The sequence below is a fragment of the Canis lupus genome, chromosome 9 (genome assembly GCF_048164855.1).
Source record: "Canis lupus baileyi chromosome 9, mCanLup2.hap1, whole genome shotgun sequence".
NCBI classification, from domain to species: domain Eukaryota; kingdom Metazoa; phylum Chordata; class Mammalia; order Carnivora; family Canidae; genus Canis; species Canis lupus.
In genome coordinates this window covers 65,637,835-65,660,528 of record NC_132846.1, presented here as the reverse complement: position 1 = coordinate 65,660,528, position 22,694 = coordinate 65,637,835, and the positions used below count along the sequence as shown (strand labels likewise).

General features: G+C 53.6%; 1 protein-coding gene across 6 annotated transcripts in view; it reads left to right on the top strand.

Moving 5' to 3' along the window:
- The first annotated feature begins 11,808 nt into the window (after positions 1 to 11,808).
- CLMN (calmin) overlaps positions 11,809 to 22,694 on the top strand; it is a 115,513-nt gene continuing 104,627 nt past the window's right edge. For all 6 annotated transcript variants that reach the window (XR_012037157.1, XR_012037158.1, XM_072839813.1 and 3 more), the window contains exon 1: positions 11,809 to 11,941. Coding sequence is in view for 4 of the 6 variants with exons in the window: in XM_072839813.1 (XP_072695914.1) it covers positions 11,860 to 11,941 (82 nt within the window). In the remaining 2 variants the exon portion in view is untranslated. The remainder of the gene's footprint in view (positions 11,942 to 22,694) is intronic.

Genomic DNA, 22,694 nt, shown 5'->3' with positions numbered 1-22,694 from the left:
TGCTCCTGGATTCAACTGTTCACTCGTTTCCCCAGCAGGTTTTAAGTGGGGGCCTCCCCAGTGCCGGGCGGCATTCTAAGCGCTGAAATCCAGCAATGAGCAGGACGGACCAGATCCCCGTCCCTAGGGGGCTGTACCTCTGGGGTGCAGCAACAGGGACAGGGAGGAAGGAGAATGAACAGAAGCACATCAGCAATGCCAGCTTATGAGAAGTGCTCAGAGGAAAAGGCCAAGGACTGTGGGACAGTATCTGGGGCTTCTTAAAATTGCAGATAAACGCAGATGGATGTCACCAGTACAGAAGTAGGTGCGTACGGGATCCAGTGCTGCTGCGGAAATGGGCACGAAGAGCTCCCTGGAGGTGAGGACCATTTTTCGAACTCCTATTAGATGGCAGGCGCCTGGTGTGTGTTTTCGCACTCTTGTTAGACGGCAGGTGCCTGCATGTGGACCCCTACAGCGTCCAGAAAGGAAACCTGATTGTCCTACTGTGTCGATGAGGAAAACTGAGGTTTCAGAGAAGTCCAGTCACTTGTGCAAGGTCACACAGCAAAGTGAGGCAGGGTGAGGATGGACCCCAGGCTGGTCTGTCTCAAAGGGTATAGGTTGTCCAGTCTCACTGTCTTTGTAGAGGTGGTGAGGTCTGAGTGAAGTTTTTTGGTTTTTGAAGATTTAATTATTTATTCTGAGAGAGGGAGAGAGAGAGAGCACGAGCAAGAGAGGCAGAGCATACTCTGTGCTCAGCGCCGAGCCTGACGTGGGACTCGATCTCAGGACCCTGAGAGCACCACCCGGAGGTTACAACCTGAGCCGAAACCAAGAGTCGGACTTTTAACCAACTATACCACCCAGGAGTCCCCTCTGAGTGGGGTCTTCAGAGAGAAGGAAGGGGTTACCTGGACGGTGGTGGCCGAGGGGACGGAAGGGCAGCAGAGTGTGACCCGAGTGGTCCAGGATGCTGAGCGAAGCGCCACCCGGTGTGCCCGGGAGCAGGAGCTCAGTGGGCAGGGGAACGAGGAGGTGAGGCTGGAGGGTCCAGCCTGGTCTTTCTGGTCCAGAGCAGGAGCCATGGAGGCCACAAAGCAAGGGAGGGACATTCGTAGGCTCCTTCCGACCATCTCAACCACTCTGCAATCAGACAGCACAGCCTGGGTTCGAATCCCAGCTCCTGTGAAGCCTCGGTGAAAGGACTTACCCACTCTGCACCCTCCCTTGTGAAATGGGGGTCCTAGGGTCCCGGTGAGTTTGTTTTTTTTTTTTTTAAGAACAGACTTAATTTCTTAGAGAAGTTTTAGGTTCAAAGCAAAATTAAGCAGGAAGCAGAGATTTCCCATATGCCCCCTGTCCCTCCAGACACACAGCCTTCCCCAAAATCACCCCTGACCAGAGAGGTGTGTTAGTCATACTCGGTGAGACCGCACTGACACCTCACTGTCATCCGAAGTCCATACTTCACATTCGGGGTCACTCTTGGTGTTACATTCCGTGTTTTGACAAATGTGTAATGACGCGTGTGCACCATCATGGTGGCCAACAGAATGAAATCGTTCTGTCCTGACCATCCTCTGTGCTCTCCCCACCAGTAACCCTTGCCAACAGCTCATCTTTCCACTGCCACATAGTTTTACCTTTTCCAGAATGTTACGCAGTGGAAACCTATAGTAAGCAGTCTTTCCAGATGGGCTCAGTACTACGCATTTAAGTGTCCCCCATGGCTTTTTAATGGCTCGAAACCACTATCCTTCCCTTTCCTTTTTCCCGCTGAATACTATTCCACTGTGTGGGTATACCACAGTTTACCCACTTGCCGTGGTGAGTTTTCAACAAGGTGATACATGAACGGTGTCAAGAACTGTCCCTGGCACATAGTAAGCATGCAAAGAGGAGCACGCTCTATCCTTCAAGGCATCTGATAAGCACCCTGAAGGCCCAGGATGCTCTAAGGCAAGGGCAACCCTCTTCCAAAAGCAGGACCCCTAATGAAGGCAGGACCCCAAGTGAAGACAGGGTCCCCAGGTTTCTACTGGTCTCAGGATCCCCATTCAGTGGTGACAAGGGCCCAGTCGGAGCTGTGGCCTCCCCTGGGAGACCCCCTGGACTCACAGGATCCTTGAATTTGGTTCACAGAGAGAGGAAGGCCTCGCGTGGCCTTGGTCGCAGACCACAGTTCCTGCACACAGCTCATTTTACCAATGAGAAAGCATCTGCAACATCTCCTATGCTAATTAGCCAAACCCTTTGGTGCCAATTTAGCAAAGCCATATTCGAAGCTCTCTGTTCTGTGGATTCATGATTGTGTGACTTCAAACACCAGCCCCTAGGGTGTAGGTTAAAGTTAGCTAGTGCACCCACACTCACCCTGCAGTTTCTATTGAAGCGTGGTTCTAAAGATGGTCACAGATGTGCGACAAAGGCTGATTATGGGTTGCACCCCATGCCTAGCCCGCCTGCTCCCTCAGCCAGGCCCCTTCCCTGGGGGCCTTCTCAGTAACCAGTCTCAGTTCCCTGGGCTGGTCACAGACAGGGCTGGCAGGTGGGAAGGGGGTGGGGGGCTGGGAAGGCAGTAAGGAGGGACAGGCTGCGACAGAAAGGACGCTGGCCTCGATCGGCAGCCCCGGGCTGCCCTAGTTTGCTGTGTAGCATTGGAAGTCCCTTTGCCTCTTGAGAGTCAGGCTCATCTCTTCTCTGAGCAAATAGGCTGGGCTTGCCCTGACCTTCCTTGGAATACGTGGCTGTGCGCTGCCCATAGGAGCCTCGCCCTGGCCGCTGCAGGTCTGCCATAGGGCCCCATCATCCCAGGACAGCCCCTTGCTAACCAGGAGAAGGCAGGTTCCTCCCTGTCCCCTTGGCTACCCTCTGTCTGCTATTGCCCAGAGGTCAGAACTCCGGATTCTCCAGCTTTGGCATCTGTGAGGGCAAACGGCTAGTAACCCAACCCCCCAGCTCCAGGGCCTCTTTCAAATCCCATTACCTCCCACCTGCCCCAGAGCTTTCCCCTCAAGACAAAGTTCTCATCCGTTTCACGGAAACATCGGTATAGCCACCCTAGATTGCCCATGGGGCTGGCGGGATGTTCGATCAAAATTGTGAAGTAAGATGCCTTCATGACACTGTGGGCATTGGATGCCAGGCATGCAGATATCCGGGTGGAGGGGATGGAGGGGAAGTTTGCTGGGGTGATGGGCAGACTTTGAGCTGCCCCCTGAATAATCCAAGGGCTGGGCAAGCAGAAGGAGGGGGTGGGAGGGCAGCCCAGTGGGAGGGACAGGGTGAGTGAAGATGCAAAAGTTAAGAATAGTGAATTTGGGGGGTGGATGATATGTGGGTACCTAGCCTCTCAGAGGTGGCCCCGGGTGTCCTCTGCCAAAGGAGTCCCTCCATTTCTTCTAGGACTTCAACTACCTTCCTTCATTTCCTCCCTCCCTCTCTCTCTCTCTCTCTTTTTCTTCCCCCTTCTCTTCTTTCAACTTCCTTCATCAAATATTTATTAGTACCCATCGTGTCCCAGCCACTGTTCTGGGCATGAGTTGCACACACCAGCCCTTGTGTACAGACTTGTAGGGAAGTGAGGGAGGACAATGATGAACAACCCCGCTCTATAAATAGTCAATTACAGGGGGGTGAGTGCCATGGAGGGAAATCGCAGGGATCGGTAACAGGGAGGTTCTTCTCTGGAAGGAGTTGGGAAGGGCAGCAGTGGTGGAATGTTACAAAGACCTAGCCTGAATAATTCCTCCTGTTCAGAGACGGAATTTATTTTTTGAGCTCTTGAATCTGGACTTGGCTCCATACTCGCTTTGGCCAGTGGACACTAGCAAATGCGCCACAAGCAGAGGCTTAAGAAGAGCTTATGCACTGAGGCTGGCCCTCTTTGGTGGCCCTCGGAGTCCTGAGCCCGTGATGTGACAAGCCCACCTAGCCAGCTGGAGAGGTCGGTCACATGGAGGAGGATTGAGGTGCCCCCACCAACACTGTGCCAGCTGCCCCACATGTGAGCCCATCCCAGAACCGTCTGGCCCAGCCAGGGTGCAGGTACGTGACCAAGCCCAGGTGAGGCTCGCACAGGACACACCCAAGCTGGCAACCATAGAGTCACCAGTTAGTTAATGATTATTGCTGTAAGTCAGTACATTTCCGGATGGTTTGTTACGCAGCCAACACTGATGGATACAGCAGGAAAAGGCTTCCCCAACGAAGGAAGAGCGGAGCTAGATCTGAACAACAGGCAGAAATCCACCGGGGTAAGGGTAAGAGAAGCTGAATTCCAGATGGAGCAAGGAGCATGTGCTCTTTGGCAGGAGGCAGGACTGTGCTTGTATTTTTTTTTTTAAAGCTTTATTAAACATCCCCAGAAAAATGTACAAATTGGTGAACTGTCATGTAATGAATAAACATGATGTCATCAGACCCATATAAGAAGCAAACCATGACCAGGACCCCGGAGGACCTCCTATGCCCTTTCCCAGGACCACCTCCCTCCCAGGCTGACCACTACCCTGACCTTCTATCACCACAGAGAGGAGTTGTTTGGAACTCCATAGATTGTTCTTGAACTTTTTACCGTGGAATCCCATAGGATACATCCTGCAATGCCTGGCTTCTTCTGCTCCACACCATGGTTCTGAGACTCATCCGTGTTGTTCTTTCATCTTCCTTGATGAATTTTATGATTTATCCGCTCTCCTCCTGGTCAGCACTTGGGTTATTTTAGCTACTAAGAGTAAAGCCGCTATGAATGCTTTTTAACACGTATTTTGAAGGAATCTGAGAGCATTTGTGCTCAGTATAGACCAGCAATGGAATTGCTGGGCCACGAAACTTGCATATAGAGCAATTCTTTTGAGGAAGTGAAAGGAACAGGTGGATAGCACGGGGCAGAGGGTGTTCTAGGGAGAAGTGAGACCCTGCAGAGCACTGTAGACAGGAAAGTCAACATCTGACACTAACTACAAGCATGAATTCGGGGAGATCACCTAAACCGGACAGGACTTGTTGCTGGCGTGGATAAAGACGTTTGCCCTTTCTCCTTTGGAATCTGCATGCTCAAATCCATTTGTATAGTATGAAATATGTACTGTTCCAGCTGAGCCACTCTGAGGGTTCTTTACAAGATGAGTCACCATTTGAGATGCACAGGGCTTGGCAGTGGAAATACCTGTGAATCTCTAAGATGAACGGTTCCACTTGGTGGCCTGGGTTAGTTCCAAAAGGTCGGTGGTTGCTGACATGGAGCAGAAAGGTCAGACTTGGTTTCTGCAAAATATTTGGGGTCAAGTCCCTTCTCTGTTAACCTGCGAGCTGTGTGGCCTTGGAGATATTACTGAATTTCTTTTATCCTCAGTTTCCAACCATAAAGAGGATAATAGTACCTCCTTAAAAAGGTAGTTGGATTAAATGAGATGATGCAGAGCACTTGACACAACCGTTGGCAGGTAGCCAGCTCTCCACAGCTGTTAACTGCAGGGCAGAGAAGAGATGCACAATAACTTTGTTGAGATCCACTAGCTGGTCTGAGAACATAGGCTTGAGGGGCTGGCCCAGGGATTTTATTTGCACCAAGTTTTGGCTTTTGTTTTTTTTTTAATTTTTTTAAAGATTTATTTTTATTTATTTATGATAGACATAGAGAGAGAGAGAGAGAGAGAGGCAGAGACACAGGCAGAGGGAGAAGCAGGCTCCATGCTGGGAGCCCGACGTGAGACTCGATCCCAGGACTCCAGGATCGCGCCTTGGGCCAAAGGCAGGCGCGAAACCGCTGAGCCACCCAGGGATCCCCAAGTTTTGGCTTTTAAATCCCCCTTCTTTGTTATTATCATCAACAAAGTTTGCTTTTGATTCCAAAATGTTAAAAAATTATATATATTTCTGGAGGGTTATTGCAACAACAATATAGGGTGTTTTGGCTCTGTCCATAACCCCACATCTTTACTTTGCTAACATCTCACAAGTTCCATTTGCTTAACTGAAAAATCTACTGTCCTTAGTGTTCTAATGCCTGAAAAAAAAATTAGCAGCACTGTCTCCAGGGAAGCAGCCTTTGACTATTCAAACCTGGAAGAAATGAAGGGTTTTATTTGTGGAAATTGGGACATCCGGTGCTATCTACTTAGGGAAGCAGATTTTTTTTTTTAACCACCCATCAACACCTACACATACCAAGAAAACTAATAAAATCCCAGAGAACACATTAATATTTTACATTATAGGTAATCTCCCAAGTTCTAGGGGTAATTTTTCTTCTGAGTGTGGTTCATTTTATTTAGCAATGAATCTGAATCTTACTGAAGAATCTTAACTGAAGCATCTCTTTTCTATATGCCTATGTTGGATCTCACAGCAAGCCTGCCAGGTAGGGACTCTGGGCCCCATCTCACAGATGAAAGCAGAGAGGCCCAGAGAGGTTAAGAACTTGCCTGAAGTCACACAGCTCAGACCATTACTGTCTACCCACTGTCCACTGCCCCATGTATCTTCCCTCCTTTTTGCTTGAGCCCGATTCCTTCCGTGTCTCAGCATCTCTCTCTGCTACCAGCCTTTGCATCATGTCCTGCAGGATTCCTGGGGGCAGGTAGCAATCAGGGGGAAATACTTATCAGGAAAAAAAAATCGGCAGACAGGTAAACATCTGGCATTCCTAAGACCCAGAGGAGACCCTCTTTTGGGGAGCCAAGGGCTCAGAAAGTTTTAGGAACTACTGCTTGGTGAAGTTTTCAGTATAATTTGTTTATTTACACAACCCACAACCCACTACCCCTTCCTGAGCACCTACTACATGTCCAGCGCACGGACAGGCACTGCAATAGTCTGTGCCAGTCACAGGTGCTGTCATTTTCACCACCCAAACAGCTGGTGTGGTCCGCCACCGCCTCACACCTGTCTGAGACTGACACCTCTGACCCTCTCTACACCACGATGAAAGGGACAGTCTGACCCATTTTACTCCTCCAAAGGATCCTCTTATGACAATACCCAAAGCCCTGAGCAGGGACCCCCTCCTCGTAGGCAGATTCTGGCTTTTGCCCACCGTTGGGTCCCAGCGCAGGGCCAGGCCACGGGTAGGATACTCAACCAATGCTAGTTAAGTGAATACACGAGCCTGGGGGTGTTCACGCTACAGTGCATCTTGTGACATCATAATGCAGACCCCTTGCCTAGGAAGTATTCTTGGTCCTTTTGAAGAATTGTCATTGGTGAATTTAGCTAGGATCCACTACAGCCTCTTAGTTGGACTTAATTGAAATCCCCAACTGTTTTTTTTTTTTTTTTTTAAGATTTTATTTACTTATTCATGAGAGACACAGAGAGAGAGGCAGAGACGCAGGCAGAGGGAGAAGGAGGCTCCCTGCGGGAAGCTCAGTGCAGGACTTGATCCCGGGACCCCAGGATCACGACCTGAACCAAAGGCAGATGCTCAACCACTGAACCATCCAGGCACCCCCCCAACAGTTTGTATACACTGATGATTAAGTCTTTTAAAAAATATCGTGTGAACATGACAATACACAGGTACATACGACTGATACCAAGTTGCTCAGTGTTTGGTCCATATTGTAAGTCCAGGCGTGCTTAGGATGGATGTGGGCAGGCAGTGAGAAGTACAGTTCAAAGTCTACTTTTGCCTTACTCTTTGACCTTGGACAGGTACCTGAGCATTAAGCCCCACCTAAAAATCACCCTGCTTTATTGGCCTCATGAGGTTATTGTGAAGTCCAACTGAGCACTGGCCGAAGATAAGCTGGCCAGACCTCAAGTGCCATGGACATATAAGGGATCGTGACAATGACCAGAGAAGACAGCCTCCTCCTGGCTGGAGCCCTCATCATTCCCTTCTCCTGCAAGGGGTGGGAGGTACACTGAGGCTATCTTAGTTCTTATCCTTTCCCAAAGTGGGCCTGGGATGATGTGGACATGGAAACCTTCTGTCCAGATCATCTGCCTGAAGTCATTCATCCCCATAAACAGAGGCAGGAAGATCACTGGGCCAGATGTTTTAGAAATCCTTACATAGGAGAGATGTTGGACTTGATCTCTGAGGTCTTATCCAGGGATTTTTTTTTTTTTTTTGAGATTCTCTGACTCCATGTCCTTTCCCTTGGCAGAAGTCAGTTTTAAACAATGGCACAGATTCTAGTGGAATTGGGCAATTTCTAGAAAATTCATTTCTGGAAACTCCCGGGAAGCCAAGCCTTCAGGCAGAGTACTTTTCCTTCCCAAAAAATAAAAGTGCGAAAGAAAAGTAGTACTGTTAATTCAGGCAAGAAGGCAAATAGCCTAAACCCCCATGGAAGTCACATGCCCTTCCCTCCCAGCTGGACTTCCAGACCCAGGAGGCTGTATCCACCCAAGGAAGGCACAGTGTGGTACTTGCCTGGGGCCCAGCAGCATCTGCTTTGCCCGTTGCCGGTATGCAAACATTTTTTGGTCTGCCTTTCCAGAAGTTTTCCCAGGCCCGGTGACCTGGGATCAGCTATTTGTCATTTGGTCCTTGCTTTGTGAGTTCAGGTGTATAATGAGCCTTTCATTCCTCCATCCGCTCAATATCGAAACCTCTTTCTGTGCCAGGCACTGTGCTAAGTGCTCAGGGAGAGAAATTAATGAGACATCCTTGTTCTCGAGTACTTCTGCTTGTGTGCAGAAACCATCAAGTAAACATAATTATAATGTAATGTGTTAAGATAGGGGTTCATGGGATATCATAAGCCTGTACTGAATCGTATAAGATGGGCACTCAGCTGGGCTTAGGGGCTTTGGAGGAGGTTCTCTTGAGGTGAACAAGAGTTAGCAGTGGTGTGCTAGGTAAAGGGGAAGTGCAGAGAATAGGGAAAGGGAAGGGCATTTCAAAGGGAACAGAGTGAGCAAAGGCCTCGAGGTGACTGGGGTGTGGCCAGAACCTATAACTCCACATCCTGGGTAGAAGAGCATAAAACCAGGATTAATGGGCAAGGCGGTGGCACAGGGACCAGTCAGGGAGGGCCAGAGTCCAGAGAGAATGAAGGAAAGAGGGGTGATGCACATTAGCTCTGAATATTCGAGTACCTGGTAGGGGCCAGCCTTGTGTTTAGGGTCAGCTCGGGGTCCTACTCCATCCTGAAAATCCCCTAAAATTCTCTATCCCCTGGTACAAAGAATTTCTCTGCAGCAGCATCCAGTACACAGCTGATGCTCAATTAGTGGTGATCGTGGCCCCTCTCTGCCAGGGAGTTGTTACTGCCTACACAATGCTCCTCAAACCATGCAGCCTTCCATGCACAGGACAGTCATCTTTGTATCGTGAAAAAGAGGCCATCCCTGCAGCTGACACCGGCACCTCATTGTTTAAAGCCTCCTGCTCCCTGAGCCCCGACTCTTGATGGACAGGAAGGCTGATTCTCTTGACTCTTTGCTTCGTAAAGAAAATGATTTTCAGCCTCACTCCCCTCTCCATAGCAATTATGGAAAATAAATTGAAGTGTAAAAACAGGAGATGGCTAGCAGATGGGGCAAAATTAAGTGATGCCTGGCTACTAGCACCCAGCTCTGTAGGACACAGAAGCAGACTCTGCTCCCTGGAGTGTGAAATGAAGACCCAGTGAAGGAGAAGGCAGCTGCTGCCTCCAGCCCCGGGGCATGGGCCCAGGCACCTCTGAGCTACCCACTGGCTCCACTGGCCTCCACTGGGTGTCTAGACCCATAGATGAGGAGAGGTTGGAACGGGTCTTGAGAGGTTCAAGGAGAGCTTATTGGTTTTCTGCTTGATTAGAAAAATCTATGCTCCTGGTGAGAAACACGACAAACAGAACATGAAGAAAGAAAAAGCAATCCAGAGCTTCGCACCTTGACGTTATATTCCTGTTCATCCTCTGGTTAAACTGCCCCACAGATATGGTCAACTCACTGGGCTGTGAGGTCCTGTCCCTGATGGTGTCCCAGCACCTAGAAATGGGCAGCACACAGGAAGCCACTGGGGGGGGCCTGTGTCCACTGCCCCGGCTCCGGTTGCTTGGCCAGTGGTGGCTCCCTTCATCCTCTGGGTTCAGCTCCAAGGTCAGTCTTCCAGGGAAGACTCCCTAGACCCCCTTCCCCATCCCAGCTACCTACCCCAGTGGATTTTCTCTGTTCTGGAAGTCACTTCTGTATGATTTTGTTTCTTGGGTAGTGTCTGAGGGTAGGTTCGCTCACCTGATGGCCCTGCCTCCAGACCACAGGGTCTGTTTACCTGCGGGGGCTGCATAGGTATGAGGAAGTAGCCCATCCATCTGGGTTTCTAGTAGTTCAGTAGCATGAACAGGGATGAACACAACCTATATTTATTTTTATTATTTTTTTAAAGATTTATTTATTTATTCATGATAGACACACACAGAGAGAGAGAGGCAGAGACACAGGCAGAGGGAGAAGCAGGCTCCATGCCGGGAGCCTAATGTGGGACTCGATCCCGGGTCTCCGGGATTGGGCCCTGGGCCAAAGGCAGGCGCTAAACTGCTGAGCCACCCAGGGATCCCCCACAATCTATATTTAAATGCTCAGGAAGCCCTGCCCACCATTTTTTTCCCTCTTGGAACACCCCATATATAAGGCCTTCTGTGTGTGTGTGTGTGTGTGTGTGTGTGCACGTACCCCTGTCCCAGCACTTAGGAAAGGCTCAAAGCCCTGAGCTAGGGGCTTGGACCTCATGCCCCTAACTCACTCTTCAGCCTTGGGTAAAGTAAATTCCAAGATTCCAGGACCTCACTTTTTTTTTTTCCAGTGTTTGTGAAACCAGTTAAGAAGTTTGCCTGCTGGGGATCCCTGGGTGGCTCAGAGGTTTAGCGCCTGCCTTTGGCCCAGGGCGCGATCCTGGAGTCCCGGGATCGAGTCTCGTGTCGGGTTCCCTGTACATGGAGCCTGCTTCTCCCTCTGCCTGTGTCTCTGCCTCTCTCTCTCTCTATGTCTATCATAAATGAATAAATAAATCTTAAAAAAAAAAAAAAGAAGTTTGCCTTCAGTAGGACTCACAAGCCCCAAACAAGACAAGACCCTGGAACTCTCAAGAGTTAATAGAAACAGTGAAGAAACCCCTCCCGGGAAGGCCCCTACTCCTTTTCAGTAAAGCCTCAGAGAGGGTCACCTGGGAGCTTCAGGGGACTGAACCGGGTGGAGGTAGGGGCGCGGGCTCCTTCCTTCTTCCCTCCCTCCCTCCCTCCCTCCCTCCCTCCTTCCTTCCTTCCTTCCTTCCCAGAATCTGGGGGGGGTCATCTCCCCACGGGATCCCCAGGGAAAAGGTTCCCAATATTCAAACTCAGGAAGGAAGTCCTTCTCACGACGGCTGTCCCCAGTCTGGAGGTGGACGAGGGGGACTCCCCCTAAGTCCATCTCTGCCATCGCTCGCCCCTACTCCCCGGGTGCCCGCGGGGGCGCCTGGCCTCGCTCCCCTCGGGATCGTGCGGAGGGAGGGGACCCGAGGCCAGACAGCAGGGGGGGTGGTCCCGGCCAGGGGTGCGCGCCGCCCCGCCCACCGCCCCCTGAGATCACAATCTGGGGGGGCCGGGACCCCGCGCATCATCAGCGCCCGGTGGCGACCCAACAAACACCCCGGGGGGGGGGAATAAAAAAAAAAAAAGAAACCTGCGGGAGCCCGGCCTCCGTCCCCCGCCGGCCCCGCCCCGCCCCTCGCCCCCCGGGGCCCCCGCCCCCGCCCCCGCCCCCGCCCCCGGATGGGGGAGTGAGCGCCAGCCGGGCGCCCCGCACCGCCGCCCGCCCCGCCCCGCCCCGCGCGCCCCGCCCGCCCGCCGCTCCGGCTCCGCGGCGCCCTCGCCCGCGCCCGCGCCCGCGCCCTCGCCCGCCCGGCTCTCCGCCCGCCGCCCGCCGCCCGCCGCCCGCCCCGGGCCGCCGCCGCGCTTCATGGCTGCGCACGAGTGGGACTGGTTCCAGCGCGAGGAGCTCATCGGCCAGATCAGCGACATCCGCGTCCAGAACCTGCAAGGTACGCGCCCCCGCGCTCCCGCCCCGGGGAGGGCCGCCGGCTGGGGGCCCCGGAGCCCCGACCCCCCACCCCCACCCCGACCCCGACCCCGACCCCGACCCCGACCCGAGCTCCCGGCCCGGCCTGACCGGGCTGGCTCGCCCTCGGGGCGGGGGGGGCCTGGGGGCCTGGGGGGGCTGACACTGCCGCCCGGAGGTCGCCCGGGGGGGGCCGGCGCACGTGCGAGTGCGGGGTGGGGGCCCGTTTTCTTGGGGTGCGTGGGGGGACGTCGCGACTCCCCTGCAGCCGCTGCTGCGAGTTTGGCCAAGTTTGAACGTGTGGGCTCTTGGGGACCAGTGGCCCAGGTCGGGGACGGAGGAGAAAGTGCCACTGCGTGCGCGCGCGCGCGCGTGTGTGTGTGTGTGTGCGCGCGCGTGAGCTTGCACACCTCCAAGGACCCCTGAGGCTGGGGGAGTGGACGCAGGGGGCGGCGCCTGCTGGGGTGGGCTGCGACCTGGGGCGACCCGGGGGCGCGCATCCGGGGGCGGGGGGTGCTGGGCTCCCAGCCCGGGGCCAACCAGGCTGCAGGGAGCGACCCCTGCCCGGGCCTGCGGCTACCCGGGGGGCCCCGGGGGGGGGGCGCGGCCACCTGGACCCAAAGGTGAAAGAAAGGGAGAAAGAGAAACAAGGGCTGGGGTGGCTCCCGCCACACGCGGGGCGTGCTAACCTTTCAAGAGTTTATTCTTTGTGGAAACTTGGAAAGCACAGCCGTGTTTAAAGGGAGAGAGTCACCCGGGTCGCCCTCGGATCCACCCAGCCCGCCGCCCCAAAGCCAGCCGCCTCTCCCGGAGGTGTATTTCCAGCCTCTGCCTTTCTCAGACGTGGGCTTTGTAGAACTTGACGGACTTCCACTTCCGGCCTGTCTGCAGGCGCTCGGACCTGGCTGGCCCGGCGGGAGAAGTTTCTTTCGCGGTTTCCTGGGCAGGCTTGGGTTTCTAGAGATTCCAAGGTTGGGGGCGCTGCACAGGATGCTGGGAGACCCGGGCAGAGAGGAGAAGGGGCTGTGGGTGCCCCCCTCCTGGGTGCCTGCCTTTACTGCTGGAGGGTGGGGATCCCCAGCCTGCAGGGTGGAGTGGGGCAGTGTGTGTGGGTGGGGGGGGTGGCCAGGCAATCAGCTTTAAACATTATACCTGATAGAATGTTTCCTGGGAGTCCTATGGACCTGCTCCCACCCCTGAGCTCTGCTAGGACAGTTGCAAACAGAGGTGACCTGAAGTGGGGGTGGGGGGGGGCCCAGTGCAGTGGACGCTGGAAACTGCATTTGCTCTGGGCTCCCCTGATCTCCTTTGGCTGTGATTTGTGTCAAAGGAGGAGGATCAGGCTGGAGATGTGGCAGATGATCCCTTTTGATAGTAAGCCTCCTGTCCGGATCCTGCTGCCCCAGAATTGACATCCTATTTGGGGGTGGGAATTAGTATCCCTTGCTGAGATGGCATGCGGTTTGGGCTGTCCTGGGGTGTGTGTGTGTGTGTGTGTGGCAATCAGTGGGTGGTTAATAAACACATGCTAACCAATTCTTAGTGCATCAACTCCCTGCATTCCTCTAAGCTCCGCTCCCAGTGTAGAGGGGATTGACTTCTCTGAAGGGAGGCTCAGCCATATGAGCAGTTGCAGCTGGAACTCTGAGAGAAGGCTTCACTAAATGGGGACAGTTTGGGATGGGTCCTGAAGGCTGGGTAGGGTGTTCACTGAATGGGCTCTCCTCTCAGCTCCCAGTGAACTGGCCTCGCTTTTAGGCGATGCCAGTTACCATTTGAGCATGTACCTTTGTAGATGGCTTCATTAAGGTATGATCTAGATGTCATAGAATTCACCTGATTTAAGGTCACAGTTCAGTAATTTTTAGCCCGTCCACAGAGTTGGACAAAAATCCCAACAATCCACTTTTGGAGCGTTTTCACTACTTGAAACAGCTCCCTGGTGGTCAGCATGTGCATCTCGCAGCCCTGGACCCAGGCGACACGCGGTTCCTTGTTGCTGCGAAGACAGTTCTGCCTACGGGTGCAACCCTCTCTGTTGGTCTGCTCATTGGTGGGGGACAGTTGGGTTGTTTGCAGTTCGGGGCTCTTGTGAGGCTGTTCGTCCCTGCAGTGTAGGGGAGCATTTGCACCGTGTAGGTGCCAGCCTGTGGCTTTGCTGCCATGCCCAGCTTTGCTGAGGAGAAACTAGGAGAGGGGGAGGAGGTAGGGGCAGGAATCCGTCTTCTCTCCGCTTTCCTTTGGCTTCCCTGTCTTTTGCCTGGGTGCTTACTCTTCCCTCCATATCTCCGTGCTACTCAGGAAGTCCCAACCAAAGGACTGAGTCCAGAAGGCGCCGCTCGCTGTGCTTTGAGCATCTGCCCAAACCAGCTGGTTGGTATTGCTGGGGCCACAGGCGGGGCGGGAGTCTTGTTCCTCCAAACTCCGAGTGGGTGGTAGTCAAGGGAGGCAGGAGGAGTCCAGGAAGAAGGGTTGTTTTTTTGAATTAAGGCGTGTGCTTGCTTAGAGCACAGGTGGTCAACAGTTGTCGTGGTGATGGGAGGTTGGGTATGGTGGGATTTCCTGAATCTGCAATCACAGGGGCCAAGGAGGATGCCCAGCGTCCATCTGCAGGTGGTGGCTGCTGTTACTACAGTCAGGCAGTCCTATTCTTTTCACACACCTTTCACTCTTGTGGTCCTGGGACCAGGTGCTTGCCCCACAATGTCAGTCTTGAGGACACTGCATTTCCAGGAAGAACGGTTCAGTAGCATACCTGCACGCTTACATCTTTCTCCCTACCTCGGTTTCCAAGTTGACTTGGAGGTATGTTGGCCTCTGCTCATTTGCTCATCGAAGCCTTTATTCATGGCCCTGAACTGTGGGGGTTCCGGAGTCCAGGCAGGTATGTTTGTGATGTCACCAGGTCATCCCCCACGGAACGCTGGGACGAAGACTTCCTGGCCTGTCTTTGGAGACTGGGGCGAGCTCAGCAGAAAGCATGGTCTCTCCCAGGAGGCCTGTCACTCAGCTTGACACGTGGGCAGATGAAGCCCTCAGTGATACATTCACTTTGCTGGCTCATAGAAGCGTTTGCAAATGAAAGGCTCGCTGCTGGAGAGCATGGGGTCCCTCATGGGGTCCCTTCCAAGGAAATGGAGGTGATCCACCCAAGCTGTTGACCTTTTCGGAGAGGAGACAACAGAGTTGCAGGATGTTCGCAGCCTCCCCCTGGTGGCCCTACTTCCTTGGAGCTTTGTGGGGTAGAACTGAGCCTAGAAAGTGTCAGTTAGCGGTTCTGTGCCGTGGTTCTCGGCCCGACTGTGGGTCCCAAGGGCTCTGGTGCCCTTCCCATGATGAGGCTATCATGTCTGCTTTCTCCCCCCCGCCCCTTTTAAAAAGACTATTTATTTATTTATTCCTGAGAGACACACAGAGAGAGGCAGAGACACAGGCAGAGGGAGAAGCAGGCTCCATGCAGGGAGCTGATGCAGGACTCGATCCCAGGACCCCGGGGTCATGATCTGAGCTGAAGGCAGATGCTCAACCACTGAGCCACCCAGGCGTCCCTTGTGGTACTTTCCTGTTCTGTTTAACAAACATATGCAGACAACAAGGAGGGCAGTTGGTTCTGATTCCTGCCTTAAAGGAGTGTGCAGCCAGACAGGGGCTCAGATGTTCGGCTCCTGGGGGTCCCCTGTTGCTCTGGCACCTCTTCCATCTGATGTCGTGCACCTTGACCTCACTGCTTCAGAGCAGCGCAGCTAAGACCCGATACCCAGAGCCGGAGGTGGATGGATGGAGTTGGGTAGGCCCTGGCAGATGGGAGGCGGTCCCCTCTGCTGTTCTGGGGGGGCCAGCATGGCCCTGCTGGCTGCTACTCCCTGAGCTGTGTCCACACCCCTGCCTCAGCCAGAAGGAGCTGCGAAGCCACAGCGCCTGGGGTTGGCAGAACGGGAACTGTGATTTGGGGTGCTTGGAATCAACTGCCAGATAGAGGTGGAAGCGCTTCACCTGACCGAGAAGCCCGTGCACCAGGCACGGCTCTAACTGCCCCCGTGAGGTTTTCCACCAGCCTTTGAGGTGGGTGCTGGCTTCGGAAGTGTAGAGAGGTCAGGTGACTTGAGGTCATGGGCTTCCCAGCGGATCTGGGATGTGAACCCGGGTCAGGCCGAGCCCACGTGTCCTGTGGCACTAGCTCTGGGAATCACATGTGATGGGTGCCCAGGGAGGAGCCGGTAAGCCGCCTGGCTGGGGGCAGAGCAGGCTGGTCAGAGGAGGGTTGTCGGAGTCAGGCCTTGAGGGCTGAGCAGAAAAATGTGACTGCACTGAAATCCTAATGGCAGGCTCCGGCCAGGGCAGTGCGTGTGTGGTTAAAAAGATCAGCCCTCGCGGTGTTGTCCACCCCCACCTCCCCTGATTCCATTGGCTCAGGTCCGGAGCAGGCCCTCCCCATGCTTGCCTGGACTCTCTGGTGACCTCTTTATGGCTCTGGGTCTTACGTCACTTCTTCCAATCTCCCCATCACTCAGTCACCCCACACATGCCCTTGCTAATCCCTTCAGGAGGGCTCCCTGACCCAGCTCTGGGTGGAGGGCGGCAACCGGGTCCATCCCAGGATAATAGTATCATAGACCATGGACGTCGCCATGTGAAAAATGCTGGGCTGTACCGGCTCACGGGATCAAGGCCAAGCCCCTTAGCCCGGCCTGTGAGATCCTCTGTGGTCTGGGTTGAGATGCCAGCCAGCCTTCTCTCTGACACCTACCTACTTGCTCCCAGCCTCCAGCACCCTCCCCTCCTGGCTCTCATCCCCATACCTATAGACCACCTGGGGATACAACAGAGGGATCACAGATGGCCCCGGGTTACCCAGCATCAAGGAGGAACCATTCCTGCTTCCACCTCCCCCAGCTCCCAGAGGGCACAGCCTGTGTGCTGGAGGTTTCTGAATGAAGTCAAAGAAAATCGAATGCAGAGGCTTCCTGTCCTGTAGGAACTTGCTGTCCTTGAGGGCCACAGCCCGGGTCTGTATACTTGGTTCTAAAGGATAAATCCTTACGTAGAGCATTTTTTTCTGGGGTCTCTGCTAGAGTTAGGCTACAGGCTTTGAGTTAGCTCTGGATTTTGCCCCCCAACGACCATGTTCCAGTCCCGGCTCCACCCATAACCTGGGGCATGGATTCTTCTCCAGGGGCCTTTCTGGTTGGAGCCTTTTGTGCATCTGGGGGAGCCATAGCCAGGACCTGGAGGCTGACGCCCTGGGCCTGGGTCCTGGCTTTGTTGCTAACTTGCTGTGGGCTCCTGGGACATCTCTTTCCCTGGCTGTGCCTTAGTATTGTCACAGCAAAATCAGAGCGCTGGACGCTCAGGCTCAGATGGGCCCCTTGGAAGGTAGCGTGAAGAGTGGCATGGCCTGGATGGCATGTGCCCACGTGGAGGCACCTGAGTGTCAGTCCTTGGCCACTTGGGCAGCCGGCATGCAGCCTTGGGCAGCACTGAGCACAGCTGGTCATGCTCCTGGATTCTTCTGTCAAGCACTAGAGACTCCCCACTGCCCCATTAAGGGTCCCCTGTAGAAAAGGTTGCAGTTGATAAGTCTGCTGTAGGAGCACGCCGCAGTAAGTGGTGCACCTTCCTGGCTGAGCTGTTGGTGGCTGATCAAGTACAGTCTCGATGAAAAGCCCAAGGAGGTCCGGGGACACCGGCTCTGGACCAGCTGGGTGGAGTTGAAGGTGCCCAGGTGGGTGTAGTGACCCGTCATCCACAGTCAGGGCAAACTAGGGCATCCTGCCTCCCCCGGTGCAAGTTTGTACAACCAGAGGGGTCAGAGCCCAGGTACAACGAGAGTCCTAGCAAACAGGTTTGTCAGGGCCGAGAGGGGCCCTTGGTCAGCTGGCAGCTGACCTAGGAAGAGGTGTCACCGCAGGGTTACTTATTAGCAGCCACGGTCCCAGTTAGCCTTGACTCCGACCCAGCAGCCCAGAGCCACCTGCGGCCGCGCAGCATCGTGGGAGAGGCCGAACTCCTGACCGGACCGAGCTCTGGGGAAGCGGCCCTTTGCCGAGGAGGCCTAGATTACATTAACTGCCCTCCCTGACCCGTGGAACACTCTGGCATTTAATTTGTGACTAGAACAGCTGAGCCACTGGGCACAGTCCTGCCCAGGCAGCCGGAGGTCACGCCTGCCCTGCTTCAGAGGGGAAGTGAGAGAAATAAAGTAATTGTCTTTTTAGTGATTGAACCATGAAAAGTGAACTCCCTGTTCCCATAGAAACCTCTTCTGATTTCTCCCACCCCCTCCCTTGCGTCTTTTTCTTTTTCTTTTCTTTTCTTTTTTACGGTGGTAGATTGCATCAGTCATAGAAGGAATTAGAGGCAGCACCAAAAATCATGAGCGTGGCTTTAAAGAATCTTTGGTGGGGCTCCCCGCCCCCCAACTGGTCTGTCTCCTTTTCTTCCATGAATTGTTTTCCGTCAGAGCAGGGGTTGGCCGACTCCGGTTTGCGGGCCAGAGCTGGCCCACTGCCTGTTGTCGTGAATAAAGTTTTATTAGAACACAGTGGGGCTCATTTTTTTGCATGTTGTCCTCAGCTGCTTTGGTACTAAGATGGCAGTTGAGTAGTTGTGACAAAGAAGTACCCACAAGGCCAAAAATATTTACTATTTGGTTATTTACTCTGTGGAATGTGGGAACCCAGAGGGCTTCCTGTAGGGTGGCGGGGGCCTTCCTTCTGAATCTAGACTCAGCACGTGACAAGGAGGAGATGCTCGTGATGACATTCGCAGGGGACACTTGTTGCACGTGTAACAGGCCCAGCCTTGTTTCCAGAGGGGTGATGCACACCTAAGGTGGGTTCTGGCCCTGCCTTAGAAAAACACTCGCCCCCGGGAAGCCTGGCCATCCAGCCAAACTGCAGGTGCTGCGTCCTGAAATCCTGGGAGCCGGCATGACGGGGTGAAGGGGCCACTCCAGGAGGCCCCAGGATGCAGACACATGAGTATGGGGAGGCTGAGATAAGCATGTTAGGATCAAGGGTGCTCAGGGTGGGCACTGCAGGAGTCTGGGAGTGAGGGGAGGCCCAATCCATCATTAAGGGTGAGGGTCCTGGGGGGACAGGAAATAGGCTGTAATGGCAAATCTCTATCTGTGGTGTGAAGCCAGGGAGTAGGGGAGTGTATGGCGGCAGGCAGGGTATGGGCTCTTGGGTCGCACTGTGACCAGGGTTGGGGTGTGGGGTGTACGGGAAAGTGGGCCCCAGGAATGGCCTGTGCATCTGATAATTTTCCTTCTTGGCCTTCTGGAGCACTGAGATCCACTGCTTTCAGGAGATGATACCCCAGACCCCCCAGGACCAGGATGGGGAGAAGCCTGGGAGGACCTAGGGAATTTGCAGAGGCCCTGGAGTCACTTGTCCAGTCTTGCAGGACTGGAGGTCTCATTGGAAGGGCTCCAGTGACGCCGTGCCCCACTCCTGCTTCCCTCTCCTGGGGGGCTCTCCATGTAGGCAGGAACCTTTGCGATATTTATATCCCTCTCCTCTTTTAAACTATTTTTAATCCTCTATGGTATGACATACTTAAAAAGCAGGGTTCTGAGGCCTTCTAGCTGGGAACTGGGGCGGCGGGTGGGGTGGGGCATGGAGATAACCTGCCAGTTTGGTGGTGCAGGAGCGTGGCCCTTCCGGGGCACCCTCTGGTCGCCCTCCCTCACCTCCACGTCAGTCCTGGTCTGCTCTCTCCTTTCGCCTTTCCATTCTTGCCTGCTATGGCCAACATCCTCCCCCTTGGTTGCCGGGACCAGTCTTTTCTTGCCTCCAGCACCTCTGATCCTGTTTCATGCCTGCAACCCCAGAGATCTTTCTCTGTATTGATCTTCTAGCAAGACGCCTCTCTGCCCTCAGGATGAAGCTGTGCTGTGTGCTCCGGCTCCCTCATTTCTCCTGTCCTTCCTGGAATGAACCCGACCCAACTGCAGCACCACAGGCCCCTCCTCCCTTCACCCTGTGCCTTTGTGTGCAGGACTCCTGCAGAGGATGACCACAACCCCGCCTAGAGCAGCCTCCCGAGCCCTACCTGCACCTGCCTGGGTAGAAATCCCAGCCATCTCCTCTGAACTCCGGGAGCCCCCATGTGCAGATCCCTGAGAGGAGTGCATGTATCTTTGTCCTGTGAGCCCCTCGTATGGACTAGGTCTTCAGAACTGTTTGCTGAATTATTGGAGGATGAGCCCTGGACCCTCAAAGAGGGCCACGTCCTAATGTCCAGGACCTGGGGTTATGTTACCTCACTCGGTAAAGGGACTTTGCAGGTGTGAATAAGTGAAAGGTGTTGAGATGGGGAGATTATCTCGGATTATCCAGCTGGGTACAGTTCATCCCAAGCATCCTTAGGGAGGCAGGAGGCTCAGAGAGAGAGGGAGAGAGAGGAGAGGTGACTGGGAGCAGAGGTCATAGTGATGCCCTTGCTGGAAGGGACCATGAGCTCAAAGGTGCGGTTGGCTTCTGGAAGCTGGAGAAGAGAAGGTCATGGATTCTCCCGGGAGAGTCTCTAGAAGGAACACAGTCCTGCTGATAACTTCAGTTATAAACCTGTCAAATGCATCGAGGGTTTCTGACCCCCAGAAATGAAAGATAATAAATTTGTGTTGTTTTAAGCCTCCAAATATGTGGTAACTTGTCACAGCAATAACAGAAGACTAACACACGAATTGCAAGCACCTGTCAAGCCTGGTGGACATCCAGATGGTGGCATCGAGCCAGGCTAGGAGTGCAGAGACCAGGGCTCTGGGCACAGGGCCGCCACCACTTGGCTGTGGAGCTTGGGGAGGCTACCTGGCAGAGGGCGAGAGAGCAGGAGACAGGAGAAGGGGCTCCACCCAGGAGTCCACAGGCCACAGGTGTGATCTGAGATCCCGGCAGGGCTGTGAATGACCCCAGGGACGATGTCACGGGGCCCTGTCTCTGCGCCGGGGCCTGGGCAGTGGGGAGGGCTGTGGCATGAAGAGGGTGACATCATAGCAGCCTCCAGGTACAAATCCTGTTGGGTAAACCCTGGGATTTAACACGTTCTGGCAGCTGTAACACCTCCCTTCTAATCCTCGTGTCCTTTTTAGAAATGCTGTTAACCGAGAACAGGTCTAGTCCCGGGCACTTGAAACAGTCTTTTACTTCTTATGAAATATTCAAGTCTGTTTAGAAAACAAGAGAACATCCTTAGGATCTTGCCTTATGGGCAATTCTCAACTTTTTGTAATGTTAAAAGTCCAAGGCTAGACATATAAGTTATGAGGAACTTAAATTCCCAGAGAAAATTCTAATCAAGCCTCACAGTTGAAGCATGGTTGAAGGCCGCCATATTGTTTTCTACTATTTTGGCAATTTCCCCCTTCCTTCCTTAGTTGAAGGGCACCTCCCGACTTAAGATGCTCTGGCTCCATCATCTTCGTGGTATTAAGTCTATGAAACCAGTAGTAATCACTGGTAATGACTTTTTTTTTCTGTTTCTACTTATTTTTATAAGACAAAGATGAAACGCAATCAGATGCTTCAGTAACTTCTGAAACATGGTACAACCAAGGAGGCAGTGTAGCTGAAGGTGGCCCCTTCATTGTCTGGCTGACTTCGTGAAGCCCTGACTTGAGTAACAGAGGATACCTTGGAGTGTCATTGCTGTGAAGAGTGTAGCAGAGAGTACAGGTTGTGTAAGAATCAACTAAGTCAAGGGTTGTCTTTTTAAAGATTTTATTTATTTATTCATGAGAGACACACAGAGAGAGAGAGAGAGGCCGAGACACAGGCAGAGGGAGAAGCAGGCTCCATGCAGGGAGCCTGATGTGGCACTCGATCCCGGGACTCCAGGATCACGCCCTGGGCCGAAGGCAGTCACTAAACTGCTGAGCCACCCAGGGATCCCCCAAGTCAAGGATTGTCTTAATTGATTAAAGGGCATTGATGTGATTATGGGAAATGTAAGGGAGGTGGCCACTTGCTGAAAGACACTGTACATGTCTTCCAAACAACCCCCATGTGGGTGTTATTGTCTGTCCCCCAGACGCTAGGGCTGAGCAAGGATGCCAAGCTATGAGCTAACAAGTGGTAGAATCAGGAATCAGAAGTAAGTTGGGGGGAGGGGGTGTTAAGAGCAGGCACTGATTAAACTTAGGTTTGGGGGAGGGAAGAGACTTGGTGAACACTGGCTCAAGGCCCAGTTGGCTACGGAGGAGGCAGTTGACTTGTAACCCAGGAAGAAAGCTGGACCAGGCTGTAGGATGTTGGACAAGAAGCCAGCCAGCCTTGGGTAGTGAGCCTTATTGGAGGGGGACTCAGCAACTCAGTTGTTTATGGTCACGTACTTACCAGGTTCTTCGCACTGCGACAAGATCAATTCTAGATCCCTAACAGATGATTCCCGACTGGTGATTCCCAGGGGCAGAGCTGAGAAGAGTAGGGACAGGGATCCCATTCTAAGAGGTTGACAAAATGAAATCCCTGTAACCTTATGGCGGAACTGACCGGAGGCAACCGTGGGAAACCATCCTATCATTCTCATCATGGGTTGTGATAAGGGCAGTGGCAGATTATAAGGCGCAGTCACCTTCACTGTATTCTTTAATTCTACTGTAAACCCCTGAGGTTAGCATTGTATCCCCTCTACAGACGCAGACATTGAGGCCCAGGGGAGGTCAGCAGAGCTAAGGCATGAGCTTTCATGTCCTACTGTGGCATCTGAGACTTACCTGGCCCTGCAGACCCCCC